The 28,000-nt window shown below is 37.1% G+C and overlaps 1 protein-coding gene across 1 annotated transcript in view; it reads left to right on the top strand.

The window, feature by feature from the left end:
- Window positions 1-28,000, top strand: part of LOC311069437 (protocadherin-15-like) — a 268,582-nt gene that overhangs the window by 129,936 nt on the left and 110,646 nt on the right. The window contains exons 13-19 of the mRNA XM_084092609.1: window positions 290-424; window positions 13,402-13,551; window positions 17,083-17,276; window positions 17,375-17,507; window positions 19,500-19,579; window positions 21,790-21,883; window positions 25,085-25,213. Coding sequence (XP_083948735.1) covers window positions 290-424; window positions 13,402-13,551; window positions 17,083-17,276; window positions 17,375-17,507; window positions 19,500-19,579; window positions 21,790-21,883; window positions 25,085-25,213 — 915 coding nt within the window. The remainder of the gene's footprint in view (window positions 1-289; window positions 425-13,401; window positions 13,552-17,082; window positions 17,277-17,374; window positions 17,508-19,499; window positions 19,580-21,789; window positions 21,884-25,084; window positions 25,214-28,000) is intronic.

The following is a 28,000-nucleotide window of genomic DNA, read 5'->3' as shown; positions in this document are numbered from 1 at the left end:
TAGGAAAGATGACCTCATTCCTAGACAGTATTTCCACAAAGTTTGCATGCAAGATGAATCATACACACACAAACACACACACACACACACACACACACACACACACACACACACACACACACACACACACACACACACACATATATATATATATATATATATATATATATGTAGGGTTATTTAGCTTGTTTATGCAATATGAGGATTGCATGACTGCATGAGGCTTGTTTGTTGTGCTCATGTTAATGTGTAGTAATGCTGAATCACCTCTCATCTTTGTTTTGTGAAGACAAAAGATCCTCAGTTGAAGATCACCCTGAATGGCTACACCTCCATCTTCACCATCTCGCCCACTGGCATCACACGTTACCTCACCCTGTTGAAACCAGTGGACCGAGAGATACAGACGAATTACACTTTAACGGTAAGATACTGTACACACATTTACCAGTCTAAATGAAAACCTCCCATTGGCTTCTGTTTATTTTATATTCGACTGATTATAATTCCTACTAGACTAACCCAAACCAGTGAATCGCTCAAACATACTGCATTTCATCCCAAAATCTAAAGGAAAAAAGAAACACTGAATTTTTGTATAAAGAAAATAAAGCCCATTAAATTATTTTTCTTACAATTAAGGACATTTTCTCTCTCGAATTCTCATCAATTCAAATTGTTCTCAGCAGTTATTCTCACTTCTGTATATCTATATTAGAGTACATTATTTTTTATTATTATTTAATTATTCATTTTTTATGTATTTCTTATTTAAATCAACATACAAATACATTAATGATAATATATATTTATAACATTTTACTTTTTTTTTTTTTTTGGAATGAGAATTTTGGGGCAAATTTACTTTATTATCACGAAAACCTTGGTGCAATGGAACAAATCATAGTGGTCTTAAAATCGGCTTCATGAGTCCCTGTCACTCCTATTGTTTTTCTCATTTAAAATGAATGACTGGTCACTTTAGTTCTGTCTCTTCAGTGTCCTCTTGAGATTATTTACTGCTCTTCTAAGACATAGTGTGCGTTACAATCTGCCCTGTGGTACTTCTCCGGCATGAGGAGCATCTAATTTAGTAACAACAGGGAATGTTCTTACTTTAAGATTAATATTTATGTCTTGAACATCAAGTCTCAGCATGACATCTCTTCGCTGTGATGAACAAAACAAGCCGATTGAAACGATGCTGTTTGTTCATGTGAAGTGTCTCTTCAGGACTCTGTCCATCGATCAAATCTATTGATCTGAGATTTGGGCTCAAGTGTCTTTGATCTTTCTAGAATCCCTGATCTCGAAGAAGCAGTTAAAAGACAGCTGGATCACACAAGGACAATTTGAGCGCAGTGTTTTGATCATTGTCTAATCTGAGAGGTGGGGTTTGTTTCATGGACAGCTTTGATTTGGGGGTGTCACATTTGGGGCTCATAAAAGGATGACATTAGGAGTTGGCAAGATGACTAAAGTCTCAATTTTGTAGTCTCAATTTCTCAGTGTGTAATTTTGTAATAATTTTATATCAGGCCATCCATCCATCCATCCATCCATCTATCCATCCATCCATCCATCCATCCACCCATCCATCCATCCATCCATCCATCCACCCAGCCATCCATCCATCCACCCATCCACCCATCCATCCACCCACACATCCATCCATCCATCCACCCATCCATCCATCCATCCATCCATCCATCCATCCATCCATCCATCCATCCATCCATCCACCCATCCACCCACACATCCATCCATCCACCCACCCATCCATCTGACCTGTTACATGAATATAACTGAACAGTTTCCGAGTCGGTTTACAGTCGACAAAACCAAATAAATCGAACCTGGTTTTGATCAGATTCAGCAGGTTCACAGCGCTCAAACGTTCTTCTTCAACACATGCTTTGATCCAGAGTTTATGATTAACTCTAGAGTGTTTGCGCCTGAAAGATTGTCTTCTGCAGCGAACTGCCAATGGGAAAACCATTTGTGCGCTGGTCTGAAAATGAGGTGTGTTGAGGTGCATTGTTGGCGCGTTGCTATTTTGAGGCAACTGAAATAGACTGCGCCATTGACCAACAAAAACCTGGTCTAAAGTCAATGGCGCAGTTTTTTATTTTTGTTATTTAAAGGGCGCATTAGTAAAATGAGCCTATATGCGCGTGCCCAACGCGCGTACACTCTGCTTATTACACACACAGGGACGCACAGCAGCACACAAACTAGCCAAATATTAAAAATAAAAGCATTACAATGTAAAAGATTATTATTGTGTACATAAAGATATGGTGAAATACGGCTTGTCCTGTAGATGGTCTGCTTGCGCTTTAACCTCGCGTTCCGTTTCCTCTCTGGAGACACGTTCAGTCTTTCCGCTTGCAAATTCCGCCATGTAAATAGCGAATCCGCCATGGCGCAAGCACAACTTTCTTTTAAAGGGAATGGGAGATGAGACTCTGATTGTTTTTTTGCACGTTACGCCCAAAACACACCCATTACTCATTATGAGAATAGGGACAACCATTTTAGACCATGCATTTTTCCCGTCATTAAACTAGCAAAAGTGGATTCAGACACCCCTAAGTGCACTTGCGCCGTGCACTTTAGACCATGTGCTTAGATCCTTAAAATAGGGCAAATTGTGCATAATGATTACTGAGATGGCACATTCGGACGGGACTAAAATCACTGAGAAGCTCTGGTAATAAATACTTTACCCCACCTCTCCATGTTAAACTAATTCCTTCCGAATAGGGCTTAAGAGATTGTTATGAAAATAAATCATGAATTTAATGCATTTACAAGACAAGAAAAAACAGGAATGTTGTAAAAGGCAGCTGAAATAAAATATCTGACTATTAATGCAAGTTAATCAAATTTATTTGTTTAATTAATAATTTGTATTCATGTAAACATAGAAATTTGAGGGGGGATGACATCCCCCTTGTTGAAAAAAATGACAAAAATATCCCCTCTGTAAAACCACCATCCCCATTAGATTAACAGTGTTGTGCATTATGTAAAACTTATCATGTAAATGAAATTTTCAAATTCTCTATATGATAATTAGGGCCCGAGCACCGATGGTGTGAGGACCCTCTTGGAATTGCTCTGTTTATTATTATTATTATTAGGGGCCAAGCACCGAAGGTGCGTAGGCACCTATTGTATCTGTTCCCGTTCCTATTATTATTATTATTCTTCATTTTTCCGACTAGGAGTCTATGGCAGCCCATAGAACCGCTTGCGGGAAAGTTATCAAATTTGGCACACTGATAGAGGAGAGTCTGACCTATCAGCATAGCAAATTTGGAGTCTCCAATTCATTCCCTCTAGCGCCACCAGCTGTCCAAAGTTGCACTCATGTTTATGCTAATAACTTTTGAACCACAAGGGCTAGAAACAAAATTCTTTTTTCCTCTTATTCCTTGGCTCAGGACGATTCGACTGCACCCTATGACGTCATTTTCCGTCATGGAAATTTTTCCACCATTTTGAATTTTCCGAAAAACATACTTTTTCAAACTCCTCCTAGACCGTTACTCCGATTTTCACGAAAATTGAACCAGATCATCTCCAGACCATGCCGACAAAAAGTTATGGAATTCGTGTTGATTCGCCAAACTGTTCTCGAATACCGCGCAAACAAATTTTACGTAGCGTTAACGAAAACAGACACAAGCTTGTATCTCCTCAACACTTTATCATATTCAGACCAAACTTGGTCCATATCATCACAAGCATGACCTGAGGCTACATGCTGCGTTTCGCCATAGTGCCACCTACTGGTCCGGAGATATGAAAAATGGCTGTTTTTGCTTATAACTTCTGAATGGATTGCCCAAAAATCATAAACGTGGTCTCGTTAGATTCAGGACATCATGCTGAGTCGACTGATATCCAATTTTCCCAGATCAGCCATTTTGGCTGTCGGCCATTTTGAATTATGTGCTAAAATGCTGTATTTTAGGAATGCATGAACGTATCGTTACGAAACTCGGTATGGGTCATCAGCACGATGTCCTGAAGGAGTCTGAGAAGTTTCGAAACAGTGCCATCTAGTGGTGAATTTTTCCCCCCAAATGCTTCCAAATGCTTATAACTTTGGGTGTGGTCAACTTATTTTCACGAGACTCATCTCTTTAGACTCCTGAATCGTTGCCGAGTCCAACGATACCAAACATGTTAGGTTTCGCCTTATGGTTTGTGTAGCGTTGTGATTTAGCGCTTAAAAAACATTTGGCTATATCTTCGAAACCGCTTGTCCGATCAAGACGAAACCATCGTCAGAAGTTTGGAAACATAGGTCGATAGCTATACACCAATGCCCAAATGCGAAAATATTGATGTTTAGGGGTAGTAAATTCCAATCAAAGTCATGTGTCAGTCATTTTTTACGTGTTTTTTCATATAAATGTCTATAACTCCGAAGCGAATTGAGATATTTTCACCAAAATTGACACAAATATGCATGGGCTCACTCTGAGGACACATAAAAAAAATGGTGGGACTGAGTCTCTTGGTGGCGATATAACAGAACAAAACATGAATTTCCCATTGACTTCAATACAGTTTTGTGAATTAAAATGCTATAGTAAACAAATGCATTGGTGTAATATAACGAAACTCAGAATGTGCCATCAGCACCATCCTCTGAAGGTACCCAAAATATTTCGAGACAGCGCCACCTAGTGATCAAATGTTATGACAAAATTTCCAAAAAGGCTAATAACTTTTGAATAAATCTGGCTTTTGAAATGCCACTGGTCTTAATAGATTCCTTGGGTCAAGCCGAGAACATAGATACCAAGTTTTCCTTATTTGGCTGAAGTTCCTGTCCGCCATCTTGATTTTCATTCAAAACCTACTTTTTCGAACTCCTCCTAGACCGTTTGTCCGATTTTCACCAAAATCGAATCGTATCATCTCCAAACCGTGCCGACTAAAAGTTATGGATTTCGTGTCGATACACGAAACCGTTTTCGTATAGCGTAGCAGCAAAGTTGAGGCATGATGCTAAAAGCACTATTCAGGCTTTATCTCTGCAATGCCTTGACATATTGACACCAAACTTTGTATGTGTCATTGTCACTTCACTCTGACCACATCACATCAGTTTTGTAACTGCGCCACCTATTGGTCGAAAGTGATAATCCATTAAATCATATTTTGAATGACAATTTATGTGATTTTTCAGCCATTTGACCTAAAATCCTCTTTAAATGTATTTAATTGCTCATTGTTGCAGTTGGTCTGACACCTTAAGCCATGTTGGCATATCCTGTCATCTGCTTGCGCTTGGCCCCGATAATTGCTGCTTGCAGCTATATTTATTATTATTATTATTATTATTATTCTCCGCATTGAATTGCATTTTTGAGGGCCTAAACATGCTCGAAAACTCACGAAACTTTGCACACACGTCAGAACTGGCGAAAATTTACATCTGATATAGGTTTCAGAATTGGACGGGGCAAAATGGCTCGATAGCGCCACCTATAAAAGTTCAACGGAGTGCGCCTCCCGCATCGTTCCACGTACGTGCACGAAATTCGGTACATACATGTAATTACCTAATACCTACAAAAAAGTCTCTTGGAGCGTAGCCCTAAACACAACAGGAAGTCAGCCATTTTGAACTTCCTCTCAGATTTTTGTGCAGTTTTTGCCATTTTCAGGCCTCGTACTTTAACGAACTCCTCCTACAGTTTTAATCTGATCATCTTCAAATTTGGTGAGTGTAATCTTCAGGCCTTTGCGACGTTAAATTGCGAAGATCTTGAGTTTTCGTCGAAGTGCGGGTCCTCGGCGGCCTGACAAATTTCGATGTTTCGCCATGAAACAGGAAGTTGCTGTAACTCAGGCATGGAATGTCCAATCTGCCCCAAACTTCACACTTTTGATAAGAGTTCTGTCCTGAACACATGACCATGCTCATATTCAGTTATAGTCATAGCGCCACCTGCTGGCAACAGGAAGTGACATGTTTAACACTGTTATGGACTCCTAATAACATATAAAAAAGTGCCAGCAAGTGCTAAACATGCTAACAACATACTAGAAGCATGCTAAAACATGCTAGCAAACTCTTAGCTAAGTGCTAAAGCATGCTATTATTGCAATTAAATAGGAATTTGCTGTAACTCAGGCATGGAATGTCCAATCTGCCCCAAACTTCACACTTTTGATAAGCGTTCTGTCCTGAACACATCTACATGAGAATATTCAGTTATAGTAATAGCGCCACCTACTGGTAACAGGAAGTGTCATGTTTAACACGTTGATGCCATTCTAGCAACATGTTAAAAATGCCATTGACTTCTAAACATGCTAGAAACATGTTAAAACATGCTAACAATACTTAGCTAAGTGCTAAAGCATGCTAATTCAATGAAACAGGATGTTGTTGTTACTCAAGAAGGCAATGTCCAATCTGCCCCAAACTTCACACTTTTAATAAACGTTCTGTCCTAAACACATGACCATGCTCATATTCAGTTACAGTCATAGCGCCACCTGCTGGCAACAGGAAGTGACATGTTAAACACTGTTGTGGACATATAAAAACATATAAAAAAGTGACAGCAAGTGCTAAACATGCTAACAACATACTAGAAACATGCTAAAACATGCTAGCAAACACTTAGCTAAGTGCTAAAGCATGCTATTGCTGCAATTAAATAGGAATTTGCTGTAACACAGGCATGGAATGTCCAATCTGCCCCAAACTTCACACGTTTGATAAGAGTCATGGCCTGAACACATCTACATGAGAATATTCAGTTATAGAAATAGCGCCACCTGCTTTCAACAGGAAGTGACATGTTTAACACTCTTGTGGTCTCCTAATAACATATAAAAAAGAGCCAGCAAGTGCTAAACAGGTTAGCAACATACTAGAAACATGCTAGCAAACACTTAGCTAAGTGCTAAAGCATGCTATTACTGCAATTAAATAGGAATTTGCTGTAACTCAGGCATGGAATGTCCAATCTGCCCCAAACTTCACACATTTGATAAGAATCATGGCCTGAACACATGTCTATGCTCAAATTCAGTTATAGTAATAGCGCCACCTACTGGCAACAGGAAGTGACATGTTTAACACTTTGATGCCGTTCTAGCAACATGTTAAAAATGCCATTGAGTTCTATACATGCTAGAAACATGTTAAAACATGCTAGCAATACTTAGTTAAGTGCTAAAGCATGCTAATTCAATGAAACAGGACTTTGTTGTTACTCAAGAAGGCAATGTACAATCTACCCCAAACTTCACACGTTTGATAAGAGTTATCTCTTGAACACATGTCCATGCTCATATTTAGTTATAGTCATAGCGCCACCTGCTGGCAACAGGAATTGACGTTTAACACTGTTCTTGACTCCTAATAACATATAAAAAAATGCCAGTAGGTGCTAAACATCCTACCAACATACTAGAGACATGCTAAAACATACTAGCAAACACTTAGCTAAGTGCTAAAGAATGATATTACTGCAATTAAATATGAATTTGCTGTAACTCAGGCATGGAATGTCCAATCTGCCCCAAACTTCACACTTTTGATAAGCGTTCTGTCCTGAACACATGACCATGCTTATATTCAGTTACAGTCATAGCGCCACCTGCTGGCAACAGGAAGTGACATGTTTAACACTGTTATGGACTCCTAATAACATATAAAAAAGTGCCAGCAAGTGCTAAACATGCTAACAACATACTACAAACATGCTAAAACATGCTAGCAAACTCTTAGCTAAGTGCTAAAGCATGCTATTATTGCAATTAAATAGGAATTTGCTGTAACTCAGGCATGGAATGTCCAATCTGCCCCAAACTTCACACTTTTGATAAGAGTCATGGCCTGAACACATCTACATGAGAATGTTCAGTTATAGTAATAGCGCCACCAACTGGCAACAGGAAGTGACATGTTTAACACGTTGATGCCGTTCTAGCAACATGTTAAAACATGCTAACAATGCTTAGCTAAGTTCTAAAGAATGCTAATTCAATGAAACATGACTTTGTTGTTACTCAAGAAGGCAATGTCCAATTTGCACCAAACTTCACATGTTTGATAAGAGTTCTGTCCTGAACACACATCCATGCTCATATTCAGTTATAGTCATAACGCCACCTACTGGCAACAGAAACTGACATGGTTAACACAGTAATGCAGTACTAACCACATAATTATTGTGTACTAAGCATGCTAGAAACAGACTGAACATGCTAGCAACACTTAGCTGAGTCATGAAGCATGCTATTATCACCATTATACAAAACATTTTGTAACTGACTTTGACATACTCTTACTATATATACCTCCTTAAATGTACATTTCCCAACCATGCTCTGCCTTCCTAAAGCCACCGAGTGTTGATGGCACGGGTGCGAGGGCCCTTTCATCGCTGCTTGCAGCTTTAATTAATTTAAATATAATCACTGCATAATTAAAAATTGTGTGTATATTCTATTAAGGAAATTAGTTTTTAAAGGAACTTTGAGCAGTTTTGAGACTTTAATTGAGGAACCACAATTTAAGGAAAGAAGGCTACTTTTTTATTTTAAGAGAATTGGTTCAATCATGTGATTTTATTTAGAGACACCAATTGGCGTGATTATTAGTTCCCAGCATGCTTTGCATATGGCTTGAAAAGGAGAGTAAATATTGAAATTAGGTGTTATTGTATGTGTTTTTAAGGAGAGGAAAACATCTGTTAATGTTTAATGTCCAGTTATGTTTGACATTTGAAAGAGTTTCTGTTATTTTGAAGTTTTGATTGTTACCATCGTGCAGAAGAGTTGAGCTTATTGTTATCTTGTGGATAGCTGCATTTACTAATACAATGAAGCATGTGGCTTTGTTCATTGAGCAATAGATTTGCTAATGCCAATGTAGTAACAAGTATGTTCCTACCTGTAATGTACAACATGCAGTCTTTTAATTGTACAATATGACTCAAAGTCAAATACACACAGGTCATTTAAGTCCACGTTCAAATTTACAATTTTGAGAGTCAGCTTAAAATAAAAAAAAGCACATTTCACTAAATATTAAATTCACTGTGTCATAGACTAAATAATTTAACAGATTTGACATTATTTATTCAGGTAGATTCCATTAAAGAAATAAAGCCTTAAAAACTACTCAAAAATATCATGTTTAACATTGTTAACATAATTTATATATATATATATATATATATATATATATATTCATGTAAATCTAAACTCAAACTTACCTAGGTAGCCACTGAAACTGGCTTTGTGAAATAGGCCGCTGGCTTTGGCCAGTCATAATTTAGAATTTCAGGGTGGCCAATCAGATTTAACTCGTCTGGACACACCCCTGCTCACTGGGAGATCTTGATGGTTTAGATCCTAATAATCAGCATTAATCCATTTGAAAGGCTTAACAAAAGTATGCTTATCAGCACTAAACAGAGACCCAATCACATTTAATAGTTTTTATTTTTTTTATTTATTTTTTTTATAAAGAACAAACGGGCTGAAAAAAGCACATTAAAGAAAATTAGCTATATAGTCCTGCAGAGAGACCGACATAATCAAAGTCTACTTCACTGCAGTGTGATTTTAAAGGTAAAGTTCATACAGAAATTAACTTCTGTCGTTATTTACTCACTTTCCTGTCATGAAAAAATTAAATAATAATATAAAAAAAAGTGTATGACTGACTTTATTCCATGGAATACAAAAGAATATTTTTAGCAGAATGTTTGAGCTGCTCTCATTCTGAAAGTGAATGGTGACCAAGAGCTGTCAAGCTCCAAAAAGTAATGTAAACGGTGACAGACTTGTCTTTTTGAGTGAACTATTCCTTTTAAAGGTCTGTTTTTTGGAGTGCGGGTGAATTGTTCATGCAGTGTGTTCTTTTTGGCTTTGAGTGGTCACATCATTCACACACAACCTGTCTCAGGGGTTCGGCTGGACAGTTGATGCTCTGACAGGCCAAAGTTTGAATTCCCATCACGACTCTCCTGCCTCCCTTTTACTGACAAACACCTTTTCCCCTTCCCCTTATCCTCTGATCCTCCCTCTCTCATGCAGCACAACTGGCTGGACAGAAAAATAGGATCTTAAATATCTTTAATGTCTCAGTTATTACATCTCAAGAGCAAAGACATTAAATGGAGAGCAAATGGACACTGATTCAGAGGAGAAGTGAAATACAAGTGAGACATCCTTTTAGTCACCTGAGAAAGAGCAACTTTTGAGGAAGAGTTTTCCTCTGGGGAATTCTAATACGTGTTGTTTTTGTTTTTTTGTTTTTTTCAGTGCATGTTTTTAACCTTTCATGTCTATTCAAAATCAATTAGGCCATGCACACAAAGGAGGATCTGGGTAAAAATGCTCTCTAAAAGACAGAAAGGGCTGCAATTTTATGAGGCAAACGTTGAAGTGTTTCTCACTATCCAGAGTTTATTAAGCTAGCTAAGTTATTGCAAGGGAAATGTGAAGTTTTTGATCACTCTGAGATCAGATGACACTGTCTTTCATGCTGTCATGCACTTTAACTTTATTCCGTCTCTTCGATTTCTCTTTATTCTTGTACAATAATATCCCTTTTGATTGTGCTTGATTGAATATGTGGCAGCGCTGAGATAGAGCATTAATCTGAAGTACTCTCACATCATTTTCAAGGGATTCTGGAACAGATGGACAGCTGAAGAGCTTATTGTAGAGCTGAACTTACCAGGGTTATTATGGTTAACTAAAACTAAAACCATAAAAAAAGTTACTTTGAAATAAAAACGTTGAAAAAAAGGCACAATATGCAAGATTTTTGGATTGAAATATCTAAAATCCACTTGAACTATGTTAAATATTTTGTTGACTTGCATACTTACATTATCCCAAATATTTCCAATAGTGTTTAAATCCAGAGAAATCAGCTATTTTACCTAGTGTAACGGCCCCGTGTAATTGCTTCGCCGGTCAATGATGTCATATCCGTCATGAAAACAGCAATGTAAAATGTCCCAGGCTTTCGGCCCTGCCCTGCTTCATACCACAGTAACGTAAGTAAAACATTAACACTCTCTGATCCATGAACATGATTTCTGCCTGAGTTCCATCTGATTTCTTTCCATCGGCTGTGGAGGTGAAAACGACAACTCATAAATTTTTAACACTGTTCCTGAACATTATAACCCCAACGTTTGTCTGTGTGTTGCACATTTTACGGAGAACAGCTTCCAGAACCTAAGAGAGTACAATGCAGGCTACACTCTCAGAAAAAAAGGTACAAAAGCTGTCACTATGGCGGTACCTTTTCAAAAGGTACACTTTTGTACCTAAAGAGTGCATATAAGTCCCTCAAAGGTACATATTGGTACCAAAACGTGTACATATTAGTACCTAAATTGTATATATTAGATCCCTTTTGAAGGGTACTGTCCCAGTGACAGCTTTTGTACCTATTTTTCTGAGAGTGTATACGCACAATAGCTTCTCCTGAAAGACATAGCATTCCCATTTTGTCGGGACAATCTGTTGTTTATGGATCAAAACTTGTATGTATGTTTTATTATTTGTAGTTGTGTTTTCTATTAAAAGTTCCAATTAAATGTTTTATGTAGTAGCTATGATGTAAACGAAGGGCAAAGCTTTGCCTCCGCTAGCCTGCTAACTAACATTACAGTATTAATGTAGTGTTTACTGTAGCTTTTGAAATCTCTTGCTTTTGTAAGCGTTCACCACCTCTTAGGAAAATTATCCATGATTTTGTGATCGATTACTGTTTGTATTACCATAGTTTTCTGACAAATATGATTAAATGGTAGATAACATCGTATCTATAATCTATAAGAAAATTACCAAAAAACAAACCACTCTGAAACATCATGTGAAATCCGTGCTTGCAATCCGTTCTGCGCGATTCTCTTGTTTGTTAACATTGTTGGAGTCTAATTCGGGCTTGAATTGGTTTGAAATTGCCTCCATCTTTAATTGTTTACACCAGAGCAGAACTCGCTATATGAAGTAGCGTAACATTTCCAGAACACGAGCTAAGCACTGCCAATCACAACACAATGGGCCAGGTCACCAATCACAGCACATTTCGTATTTTGGAAGGAGGGGATTCATCGAAACAGGAAATATATGCCGCGTTCAGACCAGACTGGGTAGAGAGGAGCTGTAATATGTAAAATATGTGAAAAATAATGTGTTTTTTGAACAATCAAGCATGAAAACATATTCTAGTACACCCCAAAATCAAGACTTTGTAAAAGGGCATAATATGACCCCTTTAAGGTTAAATCCAGCCAGTGGTCAATAACAGAGAGTGTCTAATAACATCACACTTGAGCGGTCAACCTGCCTAGGGTTATTGCAAGTCCACCTGTATACAGGCCAAACTGCTCTGGAGATCTTGCTGACCTGGAGCTGTTCTCCAACACAGTGTTTACGTATGCAAAGCTCTCTTGCTCAAACTGAGGAACCGCTGGGCTTTGATCCACATTTACTGCCACGAATCTCTGGGGAAAAAGCTCATGGAAATGCAAGCCGAGGAACAACGGAGTAACCTACGGCTGCTAGCTCAGCACTTTGAGTGCCTTTGAAAGGAGCGCAGTGGGAGACTCTGGACAAATGTTTGCTGTGGCAGTTTTAGCCGATAATAACATTTGTAAGCTGTCCCATAATACTGAGAATTTGTTGTATGAAGTGCTCACATGCTGTGCCATACGCCAGATACAGATTAAACCAAATCAGCAGGTCCATATAAAAGCAATACACAGCATAAAAATAAAAAATACATAAATCATGTTCTTGGTTTCCAGAAAATTACAAAAGAGAATTTGTTGTATGAAGTGCTAACATGCTGTTCCATATGTCAGATACAGAGCAGGTCTGTATAAAAGCAACAACTTTTTCTTGGTTTTAATAAAATTGCAAAAGATACATAATATATCATGAATTGTTATAAATGTATAATTTATTAGAAGTTGTGTCAAATTATTATTGTATAATGATTATATAATAATATATTACAATTATACACAGTATATATGTGGTCACACTTTAGATTAGAGTCCAATTAGAGTCCAATTCTCACTAGTAACTAACTATTAACTACAACCTTTACCTCAATAATCTCCTAATTACTGCTTATTAATAATTAGTAAGGTTTAAGGTAGTTGTTTAATTTCGGAATTGGGTAGGATTAGGGATAAATATGGTCATAGAGAATAAGGCATTAATATGTGCTCTATAAGTACTACTAAATAGCCTATATCCTAGTAATATGCATGCTAATAATCAACTACTTAATTGTGAGAATTGGACTCTAAACTAAAGTGTTACCATATTTATTTTATTTATTGCTATTAAAACTATTTCATTTTTTTTTGTTCAAAGCTCGTGGCATCTGATGGTGTTCAACAGAGCAGACCCGTGACGGTGGACATCCTGGTCATCGATGCGAATGACAACACACCCACCTTCACTCAAGTGTCCTACAGTGTGGAGATCTTCACTAATATGCTACCTGGAGAGACCGTCCTGCAGGTGAGGACACAGGACATCAGTAAAACTGAGAAACCTTCACTTCACCCATTTATGAATCACTTATTCATAGCGGGGTGTTTGTTGAGAACTCGTAATGTGATTAGGAGTGTGAAATGAACTCGGCACAATGTTTGTTTCATTAATAACTGAGGATTCTGGTCAAAGTACTGAATGTGATTCAACAGCCTGGAAAGTCAACGTCTTTTTTTCCCTGATAAAATAAGTACAAGCAGGCAATAAAGCAACCTTTTAAAGAGGAACTGGATTATATGAACTGCAGCTAATGAACTGGAGTGACAAACTGCAGTGAGTCATACTGTGATCTGTTCACATGTTTAACCTTACAGAAGCCCATTCAAATGCAAAAATATAATTTTCCCCCTGAGGTCTCTTGTTGATTGTTACCCTACTAACTTAACCGCATGTTTTAGTTATGTGACAGTGCTTTCAACAGTGTAGCCTTTCCAGTAGTCTCAGCCTCAGACTTGGCGCACGGACCATTGGCTGAACGTCTGATGCATAATGTGCACAAAATAGGAAACTTCAGGAGTTTTTTCATCTAATTGGTTGAATTCTCCAGGATTTCCGGAAGACTTGCGTTCTTTAACCCTTAAATGCATTCATGTTTCACCAATCATTATTACATATTCGGGTCTTTAGCGACCCAGATCTATATCTAACACTGATGGATTTTACCTGTCGCGATAATATAAAACTCTCCAGATATAAGAGTAACAATTACAGAATAATAAAATAAAGCATATTTTGTTATCTTTTTGAGCTTGGAAGGGTTCAATTTGAACAGAAGTTTTATACCATCATCTCTGTCATTGTCAGAGCTCGTTTCCCAGTACATTCAGCATCTGGCTCATATTCGCAATCTCAAACATATTCTCAAAACTATAATTTTTTAACATCTTCAAAATCAATATTTTGATCGCTGACAGCTTCTTCACCAGATCCACCATCAAGTGACGGTGACACTAATATTTGATTGCGTTCGGTACTTGCTCTGCAGTAAATCACTGAGCCATTTCGAATTTGCTGATGATACTTCCTATTCTTTTGTTTTCTGCCTGTGGTAACTATGGGTGAAACGTCACTTCATCATTGTGTATCAGACATCGACACCTTGTTGAATAAATGGAAATATTCAGTCATCCAATATTCAGTTATTGTTGTGCAGAAAAAATATACTTATACTGTTACACACCTCATGTTGTTAGCGACACTATACAATTTTTACCAAAATGAAAGAGAAAACAGGCATTCTTTTATAATTTATATTTTATCATTTATAATTATATAATTTATATAATTTATAATTTATATATTTTATTATGTTATATTGTTTATAATGAATTGATTGAGGAAAACGAAGAATTAATGAGGAGGAGGGTACCGAGTGAAAGACCCAGTGTATAGCCTTTTTGACCCCAAAACCTTTATTGTATCTAGCTTTTTCTTAGTACTTGTTCTGTAGCTAAATATTTTTTTTTTAGCTTCAGCCAAGCTTTTTTAAAGTAGCTTTTCTATAATTAAATTCCTTTAAATTTTTCAGTTTCAGAGTAACTTTCTGTATCTGTCTCTCTCATTCTGTCTCTTTCTCTTTCGCCACAGTTAGTGAGTGACGAATGCATCAGTATATCAGTGCATTGAAGTTCAGTTCAACTACTTGTTTAGTATGGTCTATGCACACTATGCTATGCTGATTAATCCTGTTGTCACAACTACAATTTTTAGGTTGTGTATTTGGTTGTAAAACACAGTTGACACTCCAGTAAATAACCAAACTCTGTGTGTATAGATCAGGATTAAACTCTCAAAAAGCAAATGACAACTGCATTCATGACAAAAAGTGGTACAAAATGATATAAAGTAAACATAATGTGTGCCTCTCTGTCCCTCAGGCTACGGCATATTCACTCTCTCTCTCTCTCTCTCTCTCTCTCTCTCTCTCTCTCTCTCTCTCTCTCTCTCTCTCTCTCTCTCTCTCTCTCTCTCTCTCTCTCTCAGTAACGATTCTCTCTGCTTTATTTTTGCACTCTGCTCATGTTCTGCTCCGCCTGTGTTTGTCTCATTCCGTCACGACTGGGTCACAATTCAAAGGGAAATCAGACACATAAAGGCTTGTAGTTTCTCTTTAAATAACAAGCTACCCGGATCCTCCTGAAATGAGGTCACAGGTCACAGCTAGGTCACCCGGGCCACTTGGATGTGTTTTATAAGCCATATTTGCTGCCCTGGATTATGTGTGTGTGTGTGTGTGTGTGTGTGTGTGTGTGTGTGTGTGTGTGTGTGTGTGTGTGTTAATTTTTTCCTTACCTCAGCACTCCAAGCAGCTAAAGGCACGCCGGTACGGATCAGTGCTTCTGGAGAGTTTTCTCAATAATGAGAGCCATGAATGGAGGTGGCGCTTTCTTATTAGCAGGACTTTGAATTAATTACCCTTAGGGTGTATTTATTGCCCCGGTGCTTTTAAAGATGATAACGGTCAGAATTAAGTGTTTACATCTAAATGCGTGTCTTTGAAACTAATCATACGTGTTTAGTCTTTGATCTTGACCTTTGTGTTTGAGAATTTATCCTGAATAATCATATTATGCTGCTTTTAAATCATATTAATACAGAGAGTCTAATCTGCATTTTAATAAGGATGGATGGATGGATTTTCTGTTATGGTTGATTTGAAGTAATGAGTGTAGAGTTTAAAGAAAGAAAAAGATCAGCAAGTAGAACTAAGAAAGAAAAAGATCAGCAAGTAGAACTAACACCTCATCCGTAAATATTATGAGAATACGCCATGGTATCAACCAAGAAAAATGTACCAGGCTTTTGGCCTTGTACTGTTGTACTACCATGGCTTTTTAACCTTACACCTTGGGAATACCATGGTATTCAATAAAGTACATTCAGACACAATTCATGATCTGAAAAAATTAAACACATATTGTTTCAAATAAATAAATGAATAAATAGACAGGAATTTTCAAACCTTGATACATTGATATTAAGAAAAAAACGTGTGTGTGTGTGTGTGGAATGGGAATGCCATGGAAATGTATATGGTAATATGTTTTAATATTTCTTTTTTTTATTTTTTTTATATTTTTTTTATCAGTTTACTAGTACAAACTTATGGAAACTTGTTTCCGCCACTGAATAAAAAAGATTAAAAAGGTATCATACAATTTTGACTTGTTGTCTCAGAATTGCGAGTTTATATCTCACAATTCTGCCTCAAACTCGCAATTGTGTCAGAATTGCGAGAAAAAAAGTCACAATTACCTTTTTCATTTAGTGGCGGAAACAAACTTCCATACAAACTAGTACAAGCTCTATATAATATTTTTAATTGAATAATCAAACACAGAATTGACGCAAAGGTATTAAACCCTCAATAATATTAAAATCTGAGTACTTTAGCATGTTAGAAATAATAATACCATACTGTGTGCGACACACAAACAATGAAGAATAGTTGAAAATAAAATAATATGGCTTAACATTCTGATGTCTGTGTTCTGTCAGCCGACGGCTCAGGATGCTGACGCTGGTTTAAACGGTCTCATCACATACGCCATCCTGGCTGGAGATCAGGGCCATTTCATCATCAGCAACCGCACTGGACGGATCACGTTAGCACCAGGGGTCACGCTGACCGTCGGCCGTTCCTACGCACTGACCGTTAGAGCGTCAGACAACGCTCCGGACTCAGAGAGGAGGTCAGATATGACTTCATTGCATCCGTTTGATCTCTCGCTGTTTGCTTGTGTCTTTGGTCTTTCATTTTCTTTGTGACTCTTCCTTTATGTGCATGTAGGAGCTCCATAACTACGGTCTACATAGAGGTTCTCCCGCCCAACAATCAGAGTCCCCCACGATTTCCCCTACAGACCTACAACCTGGAGATCAGTGAGGCCATGAGAATAGGAGCCATACTGGTAAACCTACAGGTACACGCACAGACTTTACTTGGAATGAAAAAAAATGCCTATGCCGTTTACTGCATACTGCACAGTAGCCTGTCCACTAAAAACTGCCTATTTTTTACACATGTCTTGCAAAATGTGTAAATATTAAACAATTCTAGAACTGGAAATATCATGGATATTAATAACATTAGCCGGTCAATTTTTTTTACTTCTATAGAAACCATGGAAACACCAAAAAAGGCTTTAATATATTATGTGTGTTTTTAGACAGGTGAGAAACTGTTTGGATAAGTTTATAGACAGAAAAAGAATCACTGTTATATAGCTCAACATGGTTGTTTAAATATCTTGTTTTATTCAAAGCACTTTGAGTGCCTTTAAGGGGAGCGCAGTGGGAGACTCTGGAGACAAATGTTTGCTGTGGCAGTTTTAGCCGATATTAACATTTGTAAGCTGTCCCATAATACTGAGAATTTGTTGTATGAAGTGCTCACATGCTGTGCCATACATACACCAGATACAGATTAAATCAAATCAAATCAGCAGGTCCATATAAAAGCAAAACATGGGGAAAAAATATATATATTTATTTATTGATTGATTGATTGATTGATTGGTTTCCAGTAAAATTATAAAAGATAATTTGTTGAATAAAGTGCTCACGTGCTGTGCCATACATCAGATACTGTACAGATTACAACAAATCAGCAGGTCTGTATAAAAGCAAAACACATCATAAAAAAACCTTGGTTTTAAATAAAATTCTATATTAATACAATTCTATTTATATGTATTTATCATATTGATAACTTAATTGATATATTTATTTATTTATTTATTATACAATTTTAAAATATTTTTGTCTCCACATTCTCTATAAAAGATTTACAAAAATCGTTAACCAGTAATCACAAAGAAAAATGTATGGGTTTATAGATGGTGGAAGCCCATGGTCTTAAGTTTTTAAGTCCGATCAAATTATGAGCCCCCAAAAAAGATGTTTGCAGATATGCTGGAAATGGAAGGTCAAGTTGAGCACACTGCATTGTGGGATGCATAATCCCACGCAGTATGCCCTTTTGTATACTGCACATTTTGATAAATGTAGTAGGTCTTCTGGGTATTCTGTGCACGCAGAAAATTAGCATACTAGACTGTAGTAAGCCATTCTGAACATGGCCACACTTTTTTCATATATCAATACCATAATCTTCTTTGGTTTTAAATTAAGATAATTACATTTTATGTAAGATAATTAAGATATTAAAGTGCCCCGATTATGCTATTTTAAAGGTTCCTTATTTGATTTAGGAGGTCTCATAAAACAGGTTAATATGCATCCAAGGTAAAAAAAAACCCTCCTTTCCGTGAGCCTACTGTGCTCTGATTGGTCAGATGACCCAGTCTGTTGTGATTGATCTACCGCGTACAAACATTAGCCGAGCACAAACGCAAATTGTGTTACCGCTTTAGGTATGCAGGTCACGGAAGTGAAACTTGAATTCCTGGCAACTCGTTTGGCCGGTTCAGAGTCGATTCTTTCTTTTGGGAGACAATAACTTTATTTATCGTACACTTTCAACTTTACAACTTTGCAGACCGTTTACATTCACAGACAGCTATATTACACACTGCATGAAAGGGAATATTCGAAAAAGCATAATAGGGGCACTTTAAGATAATTGATTTATAATTACATTATTTGATGTTTTTTGACATGTCAAGTGCACTGACAGATGAAGCTGTCACGCTTAGAAAACAGTATAATAACTATCTACAGATATCCTGGAAATTCTAGCAAAGGTCTAAGGTTATACATTTATACGTGTTGTAAAATATCACAGATTCTACTTGTTCATTATGCCCTTCAAACAGACTTGGCCTTCACATTTAAGTGAATTGTGTATAAGTGTATTGCAATTGATTCTATGTTTCATTGATTGTATGATTCACCTACCAGCACTTATCTGAACGACCAGTGTAAACTGAGTGTGAACTGGTGTATTTCCACAGGCTACAGACCGTGAGCTGGATCCGATCACCTACAAGATAGATAGCGGTGATCCGCAGCAAGTCTTCAACCTTTCACAAACGTAAGTTTTCAAAACTTATAAGTTAAATAAAACTCATGAAGTGTTTCAATATGAACATACACATTAGTATCACATTTAAAAATGTATTCCCACTTAAAATATAACCCACTATATTAAAAAAATCTCATAATTACTGTCATTATGACATGGCGTGAGCGCACCTACTGACATACTGCCCTACTGGCTAGCCCAACACAGGAAAACTGGCTCAACCAATGGCGTGATTTTAGGGGCGGGACTGTATGGTTCATTGATGGCACATTGACTGTACATCTGTACCTCTCTCAGCTTGAGAACCCTTACTGAAGACATGAAGACAAGACAAATGCAAACAGGGTTACAGTGTGAATGTTTTCTTAGAGCGAGAACGTGTGAGTAATGAAAATGTTTTTTTAAATAACAACATGCAATTGGTCCCTTAATGACCTTTAATTAAAACACTCAATACTGTCGTTAGCAGTAGCAGGAGAGAGTCATTAGAATCCAGAGAGCAGAAGAGCAGTACTAGAGCTATATAACTTGCCTCATCTTTCTTGTTTCAACTCAGCTGTTCTTTTGTTTTCTGCTTTTATTCTTTCTTCATTAATTTTTGCTTTGCCTCGCCTTATCTGATTCCATCGAATCTGGTTGTCTCTTCTTATTATCTCTTCTCATCACTTCTCAACATGTCTCATCTTGTCTTCTCTTGTCTTCTCTTCTCTAGTCTCAGTTGATCTCTTCTCTATTTTTCTGTCTCATCTCATCTCATTTCATCTCATTGATAAAAATAGCTGCAGAGAGGTTTTCTGGGGTGACTGCTTAAATTAAACCTTCCTTCATTGATTTGTCTTACAAAGGATTTTGCCTGTTGAAGAAACAGCAAAGACAGTTGAAGAGTCATTAAAAAAGGATGTTAAAATTTAAAGACTTTGGCGTGAATGCTAGGCAGAAGGTTTGTGATGCCGAAAGAAAAGAGAATCCCGGTCACTGAAGTGTTTTATACGCCTGTTTCACAGGCTTCAGAGGACACGTTCAATATCTCTTTTGTAGGGGTCAACTGAGGAGGAATATAATTCTACACACACACACACACGGGCAAGCAGCACAGCAGCCTGCTTCTTCTGCTGTGTGTGACTGCAATGTTAACAGGAACCTATCTGTCCATCCTCGTCCACCAACCCACACACACACATACACACACAGATGTGAGCGCACTGTTGGATGATTTGCAGAAATCCTATTGGTCTCTGGATGATAATGGCGTCCCTGTGGTTGTGGCTCTGCATGGATGATCACAGATACAGTACTGCATTGCACCCGTTGATACCAATGATTATTTACTGTCTGTATTGTTTTAGCACCCGATTCACCAAGGAATTATGCAAATCAGGTCACGACACAAACACATCCAAATATTTTATCCTGAATACTATTTCCATGGCTCAATTTCTGATCTTTCAGTTCTGAGTTGGCGTATGTGTCCTACCTCATCATAATTATGAAAAGATTTATGCCATTAAAGGGATAGTTCACCCAAAATTGTATATTCTGTCATCATTTACTCAACATCATGTCGTTCCAAACCTATATGGGTTTACTTCCTTTGTTCATACTGATTTTTTTTTTTTTTTTTCATAATGAAAGTGTAAGGGCTGTAAAACTCCAAAAATGACAAAAGGCCTTAAAAGTATCATAAGAATAGTCCATAAGATTCAGAGCTCTTCTGAATCCATGCAATAGTTTTCCATGCAGAACATATGCTGTGCACTGAAAATCATAGCTCTCAGATCTAATTTGTGCTGCTATTTAAATATAATCATATTCAAATTTAGTGCATCATGATTGGTTATGAGAATCAATTACGTTTGACGTCACTTATTTGACACATCTTATCTGAATATATGTACAGTATCATGTTTCTTAATGGTCTCCGGTCACCATCCTACGGAGCCCCCAAAGGGACATGGCGCTGAAAAAAAAAAAAAATGGGTGGAAAAAATAGATTCCAATGCTTTTCCATTCGCTTGTTTTGCGTTCCCATGAGAAATGTTGCGTAATTTGTTGTTTTCTCTCTCTCTTAATTTATTTTTCTATGCCTCTACCTAACTGTTTGTCTTGTGTACTTTTTTATGACAGAAAATAAAGCAAAAAAAATAGAACAATTTTTGATTTTGAAGTGTGGCAATCAATTGAATAGAAAGTTTTAACAAGAGTGTTTTGTGTCTGTTCAGTATAGGTCTTCTGCTGCTGGCCAAACCTCTGGACAGAGAGACCATTGACCAGTATCGGCTGATCGTCACTGCTTCTGACGGCCAGCCAGGAGGGGTGAGACTCCATCCATCGCACAATATCAGCACTACACCACTTCACATCTTCTCTTTATATCTCTGGTATCATATATTTCCTGATGAATGTTCCTTTTGCTTTAAAGTGCCACTATTGTGGTCTTTCAGCACAACCACAAACAAAGCTGGAAAAAAAACTTTTTTGTATTCATTATTTTATTCCTTTTGCACAGTCATTACTGTTAAAAAACTCCTTTAAGATGTTCTGTAATTAGACTCATAATAACATTCTGAGTTTACACATTCAACTTTTTAAAAGAGCATTTACTTGAGCATTATCAGCTAAGCTTCTCTAATGAGCGAACTAAAGCGAACGGAAACTCTGGTGTGCTAAATGACTGCGTGAAGCACAGGCTGATCTGCAGAGCTGATGAAGAGGGACTTTTGAAGTGAGGAAGTGATGTTAAAAGCATTTCCAGACAGAAGGATGTGCCTTAATCTCTCCCTGTGCAACATAACTGACTTTCATCTGGTCAAACAAGTCCATTAAATCATTTACATTTCAGATCATGGTCATGGAAAGTGCCATGCTGCTTATTAATCAATGTAATTTACCTGACCTCCACCTCTTAAAACGTGACAATGATATCGAATGAAATATTCAGTGCAGCTCACATTCTTGAGATCAAACAGTCTTCAGTTGGGTTCAGCAGATTCGTTTTGCACTAGTCTTCCAGGTGGTGTTTGTGTGTGTGTGTGTGTGTGTGTGTGTGTGTGTGTGTGTGTGTGTTTGATGGTGATGAAGCCTCTTGACAGAAATGTAAGGACTTTGCATGTGATCTTATTTAAGCACAAAAAAACACACTTTTATAGTGCACCTCAACATGTTTTTGCTAAATAACAAACTTCATCTTTCAATACATAATCCCCCCCTTTTTCTTTTGTGAATTAATTTTTCATGCACATCCCACTGGGATTTAAACTCTACATGCTGATCTTGACTGATCGGTTGAATTTATATTCCTCACCGTGTGCTATTAAACTTTTAAGCCCCGGGAACTCAATTGCTTATGATTTGATTACATATCTACAAATGTGTTTCTAGAATAGAGTCAGAAACTAAATGTGTGTTTTTTTTTATTTTTTTGTTTTTTTAGGGAAGACATTTTCAATATTTAAAAAGGCAAAAAAAAAAAAAAAAAAAAGACTGACAGACAGCAGAAGGATGAATGTCAGTGAACTCTGTGAAAGGTTCAGGGTCTGACAACAAGCTCACTCTGAATGTCGTGCTAAGACACTCAACATAATTAATAATTGCATAAATGTTTTTTCATTTTTCTAATTTAGTTTTTATTTATATTTTATTGTCAATAGCTCCTTCCAATAATGTTCAGATTTAGTATTTCTTTCTTTTTTTTCTTTTTTTTCTTTTTCTTTCTTTCGTTCGTTCGTTCTTTCTTTCGTTCGTTCGTTCTTTCTTTCTTTCTTTCTTTCTTTCTTTCTTTCTTTCTTTCTTTCTTTCTTTCTTTCTTTCTTTCTTTCTTTCTTCGTTTTTTTCCAAGTTAGTTTTTTATTTGGATTTTATTTAACAATATTTTTTGTTAAAACTCCCACAATCATGGATCGTGTTGCCATTCTTTGTTGCCATTCAACAATATGGACCCTTTTCACAAACCATGATGACGCGTTTCCACAGTTAAGAACACTGCAAATCTAGTAAAGTTATAAATAATTATTTTTAAAAAATACACATTTATAACATTATATATTGTGTTGTCAGTAAAAGACATAAAAAAAAATGAATGAATGTTCCTGCGAGGGTGTTTCTTATGGAAGCTTGTTTCCACCACGGAATAAAAAATGAAAAAGGTAATTGCGACTTTTTATCTCAAAATTCAGATTTTTTTTTTAAAGATACACTCTTAAAAATAAAGGTGCCAGGAAGAACCAAAAAGGGGGTTTCACAGCGATGCCATAGAAGAACATTTTTGGTTCCTCAAAGAACCTTTCACTGAAAGATTCCTTGAAGAACCTATTTTTTCTTAGTGCCATAAAGAACCGTTTTCGGTACAGCAAAGAACCCTTCTCAAAGGTTCCTCTTATGTTACTATTATAAGTTTAAATATATTTTCGGGCCGCTACAGTCTAGTTTACATAGGAAGCACAAATCTATTTGTGGCGGTCAGTGTAGATATTGTGGCAGGCTGCCACAAATAAATCATTGTATAAACACAAATGTACTCCAACAATGTGAGGTTACATGAGATTGATGGTGAAGAACCCTTTTATAATCTAAAGAACCTTTTGGCGCTACAAAGAACCTTTTGTGCAATGGAAAGGTTCCTTGGATGTTAAAGGTTCTTCATGGAACCTTTTGGCGCTACAAAGAACCTTTTGTGCAATGGAAAGGTTCCTTGGATGTTAAAGGTTCTTCATGGAACCATATACCCCAACAAAGAACCTTTTAAGAACCTTTATTTTTAAGAGTGTATAAAAAATATAAAATATAATATATTTCAGATATAAACTCGCAATTGTGAGTTATATAAAAAGTTAGAATTGTGTGATATAAACTCGCAATTAATTATGAGTAATAAAGTCAGAATTATGTGATATAAAGTCAGAATTGCGTGATATAAAGTCAAAATTGTGTGATATAAAGTCAAAATTGCATGTTAAAAAGTCAGAATTGCGAGATATAAACTTGCAAATTTGACTTTTTTTCTCAGAATTGCATTATATAAGCTTGCAATTGCATGTTATAAAGTCACAATTGCATGATATAAACTCGCAATTCTGAGAAAAAAACTTTTAAAAGTTTAAAGAAACAAGCTTCCATAGTTTCTTATACAATGGCCTGAGAGAGTGATGGTAAATTTGACATCCTCCAAATTTTTCCTCTTCTGACCAACGTAATCAATTTCTATATATTTTTTTCCCTTTTTTGAAATGTCGGGGAAACTCTATAATAAAAATAAAAATAATTAATTTCCTGTCGTCTCCCGTTTACCGCTATAGAAGTCTACCTCACTGTAACGACTTCTGCATCTGAGAACCCCGGGGATGTTAAAATGGTCAATTCTTATAAAAGATTTATAACCCTTACTGACCTCTAATCAAATAATTACAGATTGGTACCACTTTTGTTCCAGGACCAACATTGATGCTGATCCTGTAACTTGTCCTTATGTATATTTAATTTATTCCTGCTGATATCTAATGAATATGTCTTTATTTGTAGACTTCCACTGCCACCGTCAGCATTGTCGTCACAGATGTCAATGACAACGACCCCACCTTTGACCTCACTTTACCCACAAACCTGACAGTGAGGGAGGAAGAGGCCAACGTGTTCGTGGGTCAAGTCAGGGTAAGTACCATGACAAAAGAAATAAAGTATCTTTACTCCGGGTCTTTTTCCACAACATTTCTACCTTTCTAAGGGTCCTGTGAGATTCACACCTGTCACCTCTTCATGCCGCACTGATCTTCAAACAGCACTTTCTATTGTTCCCCAATTAAGACGTGGTAAATTAGAGTCATTAGTCACCTTACAGTCTGTCGCTGATGACTGCTTCTGTTCCACCCTGCCAATCGGTTGAATGTTTAATTAGCATGTTTGATTAATCATGCTTTGGTTGGTTAGAAAGATAATCAATGGAAGATGTGTGAGGCTTTCATTCACAATGCCATGTTGTCATCATGCTTCTCTTTACCGCTCTTTTGTTGCTTGTGATGTCTTGATCACTGAGTTCGGCGTCGATGTGATTGCCAGGATTGAGATGACGCAACGTTTCCTTCGTGCATGAATAAAACTGCTAATGAGATCATTTAGTGTGTGTTGAGCTCACGTGGTGTGATATACAGTATAGTAGTTATAGTAGTTAGTAGTTATTATAGTTATTATAGTAGTTAGTATAGTAGTTATATATAATTAGGGGCCAAGCACCGAAGGTGCGGAGGCACCTATTGTATCTGTTCCCGTTCTTATTATTATTAGGGGCCAAGCACCGAAGGTGCGGAGGCACCTATTGTATCTGTTCCCGTTCTTATTAGGGGCCAAGCACCGAAGGTGCGGAGGCACCTATTGTATCTGTTCCCGTTCTTATTCTTCTTCTTCTTCTTCCGCTCTGGGAGTCTATGGCAGCCCATAGAACCGCTTGCGGGAAAGTTATGAAATTTGGCACACTGATAGAGGACAGTCTGAAAAGTCACCATAGCAAATTTGGTGTCTTAAAACCAATCCCTCTAGCGCCACCAACTGTCCAAAGTTGCACTCATGTTTATGCTAATAACTTTTGAACCGTAAGGCCTATCAACAAAATTCCTCTGATTCCCTAGCTCAAGACAATTCGATTGCACCCTATGACGTCATTTTCCGTCATGAAAATTTTTCCGCCATTTTGAATTTTCCGAAAAACCTACTTTTTCGAACTCCTCCTAGGCCGATGCTCCGATTTTCACGAAAATTGAACCACATCATCTCCAGACCATGATGACAAAAAGTTATGGAATTCCTACTTTTTCGAACTCCTCCTAGACCGTTTGTCCGATTTTCACCAAAATTGAATCGTATCATCTCCAGACCGTGCCGACTAAAAGTTATGGATTTCGTGTCGATAGACGAAAACGTTTTCGTATAGCGCAGCAGCAAATTTGAGGCATGATGCTAATAGCACTAATTAAGGCTTTATCTCTGCAATGCCTTGACATATTGACACCAAACTTTGTATGTGTCATTGTCACTTCACTCTGACCACATCACATCAGTTTTGTAACTGCGCCACCTATTGGTCGAAAGTGATAATCCATTAAATCATATTTTTAATTATTGTTTCTATGATTTTTCAGGCATTTTGCCTAAAATCCTCTTTAAATGTCTTTAATTGCTCATTGTTGCAGTTGGTCTGACACTTTCAGACATGTTGGCATGTCTTGTCGTCTTATTCTGCTTGGCCCCGGTAATGGCTGCTTGCAGCTATATTTATTATTATTATTATTTATTTTTTTTATAAGCTAACTACTATCTAAAATAGAGTGTTATGGATGCTGTTGCTCAAGCCTGCCAATGAGCTGTTCTCTCTCTTTCCATCCAGCTTTCTTTTCATTTCATCATCCTCTCATCGTCGAGACATGTTCTGTGTAGTCTGCTATGTTCAAAACACTCAGGTGCTCACCAAACGTTGAGGCATCACTCTCAAATTCACACACAGATCCCCGTGGAGATCTAAACCACCTGGATCCTTATTGTGCTGTGACAACAAACAGGCATACACATACGGACACTTACTTCACACATCGGAAACGCACGTCAGTGTGTTCCCGCACTTCAAACACACTACACTACAGCCGTGTTGTTTGCCAAAGGCAAATATGTCCAAAGGCTTTAACATTTTTATTCACACTGAGAGCTTCAAACAAGGCTTTAACAAAACAGAACAACCAATTCTGATGGACTTATTCACCTTAGGGAAATCTATCTATCTATCTATTTATCTATCTATCTATCTGTCTGTCTGTCTGTCTATTCAAGGTATACATTATAGTTCAAAAGTTATTGTTTTTTTATTAAAATAAATAGGTATTTTATTCAGCAAGGACACATACAAAAATCTAAATAAATGGTGTTCTTTGAACTTTAATTTAGTTTAAAGAATAATTTATATATATATATATTTAGCATGTCCTGTGATTATACTAAAACTTCTATACCTAAAGCAACCTTTTGCTAATTCTTCATAATTATTAGCATTAGTGTTTGTGTATTATCTGACTATAAATGGACTAAATGCACTGTTAAAAAATAATTTGTCATTTAAAATGATACTAGTGAAGGCAAGAAGGTGATTTAAAACTTCAAAGAAATGTTGGAAATGTTTCCTGACACGGAATAGCAGTCATCAGTGATGTTAGGAAACCGGCTTTTATTTATGTACTGTGTAGAGTTTGTTTGTTTATTTATCGTCTGTTTACATATTCCGTCCATTAGTTATTGATTGAGGCGCGCAGATGCCATGTAGGTGTGCTGTCAGGACGTTTGATGAGAGGGCCACGGGCAGCACTTTCATTCCTCAGCGCTCAGATGTGCTGTAATTTCTCAAGGCTCAGACATGCTCCTTTCATTTCACTTATTTCCATTCGCCGCATTGTGATTTTG

This window comes from Abramis brama, assembly GCF_963993115.1.
Source record: "Abramis brama genome assembly, chromosome: 19".
NCBI classification, from domain to species: Eukaryota; Metazoa; Chordata; class Actinopteri; order Cypriniformes; family Leuciscidae; genus Abramis; species Abramis brama.
This window is presented reverse-complemented; position numbering and strand designations above follow the sequence as displayed.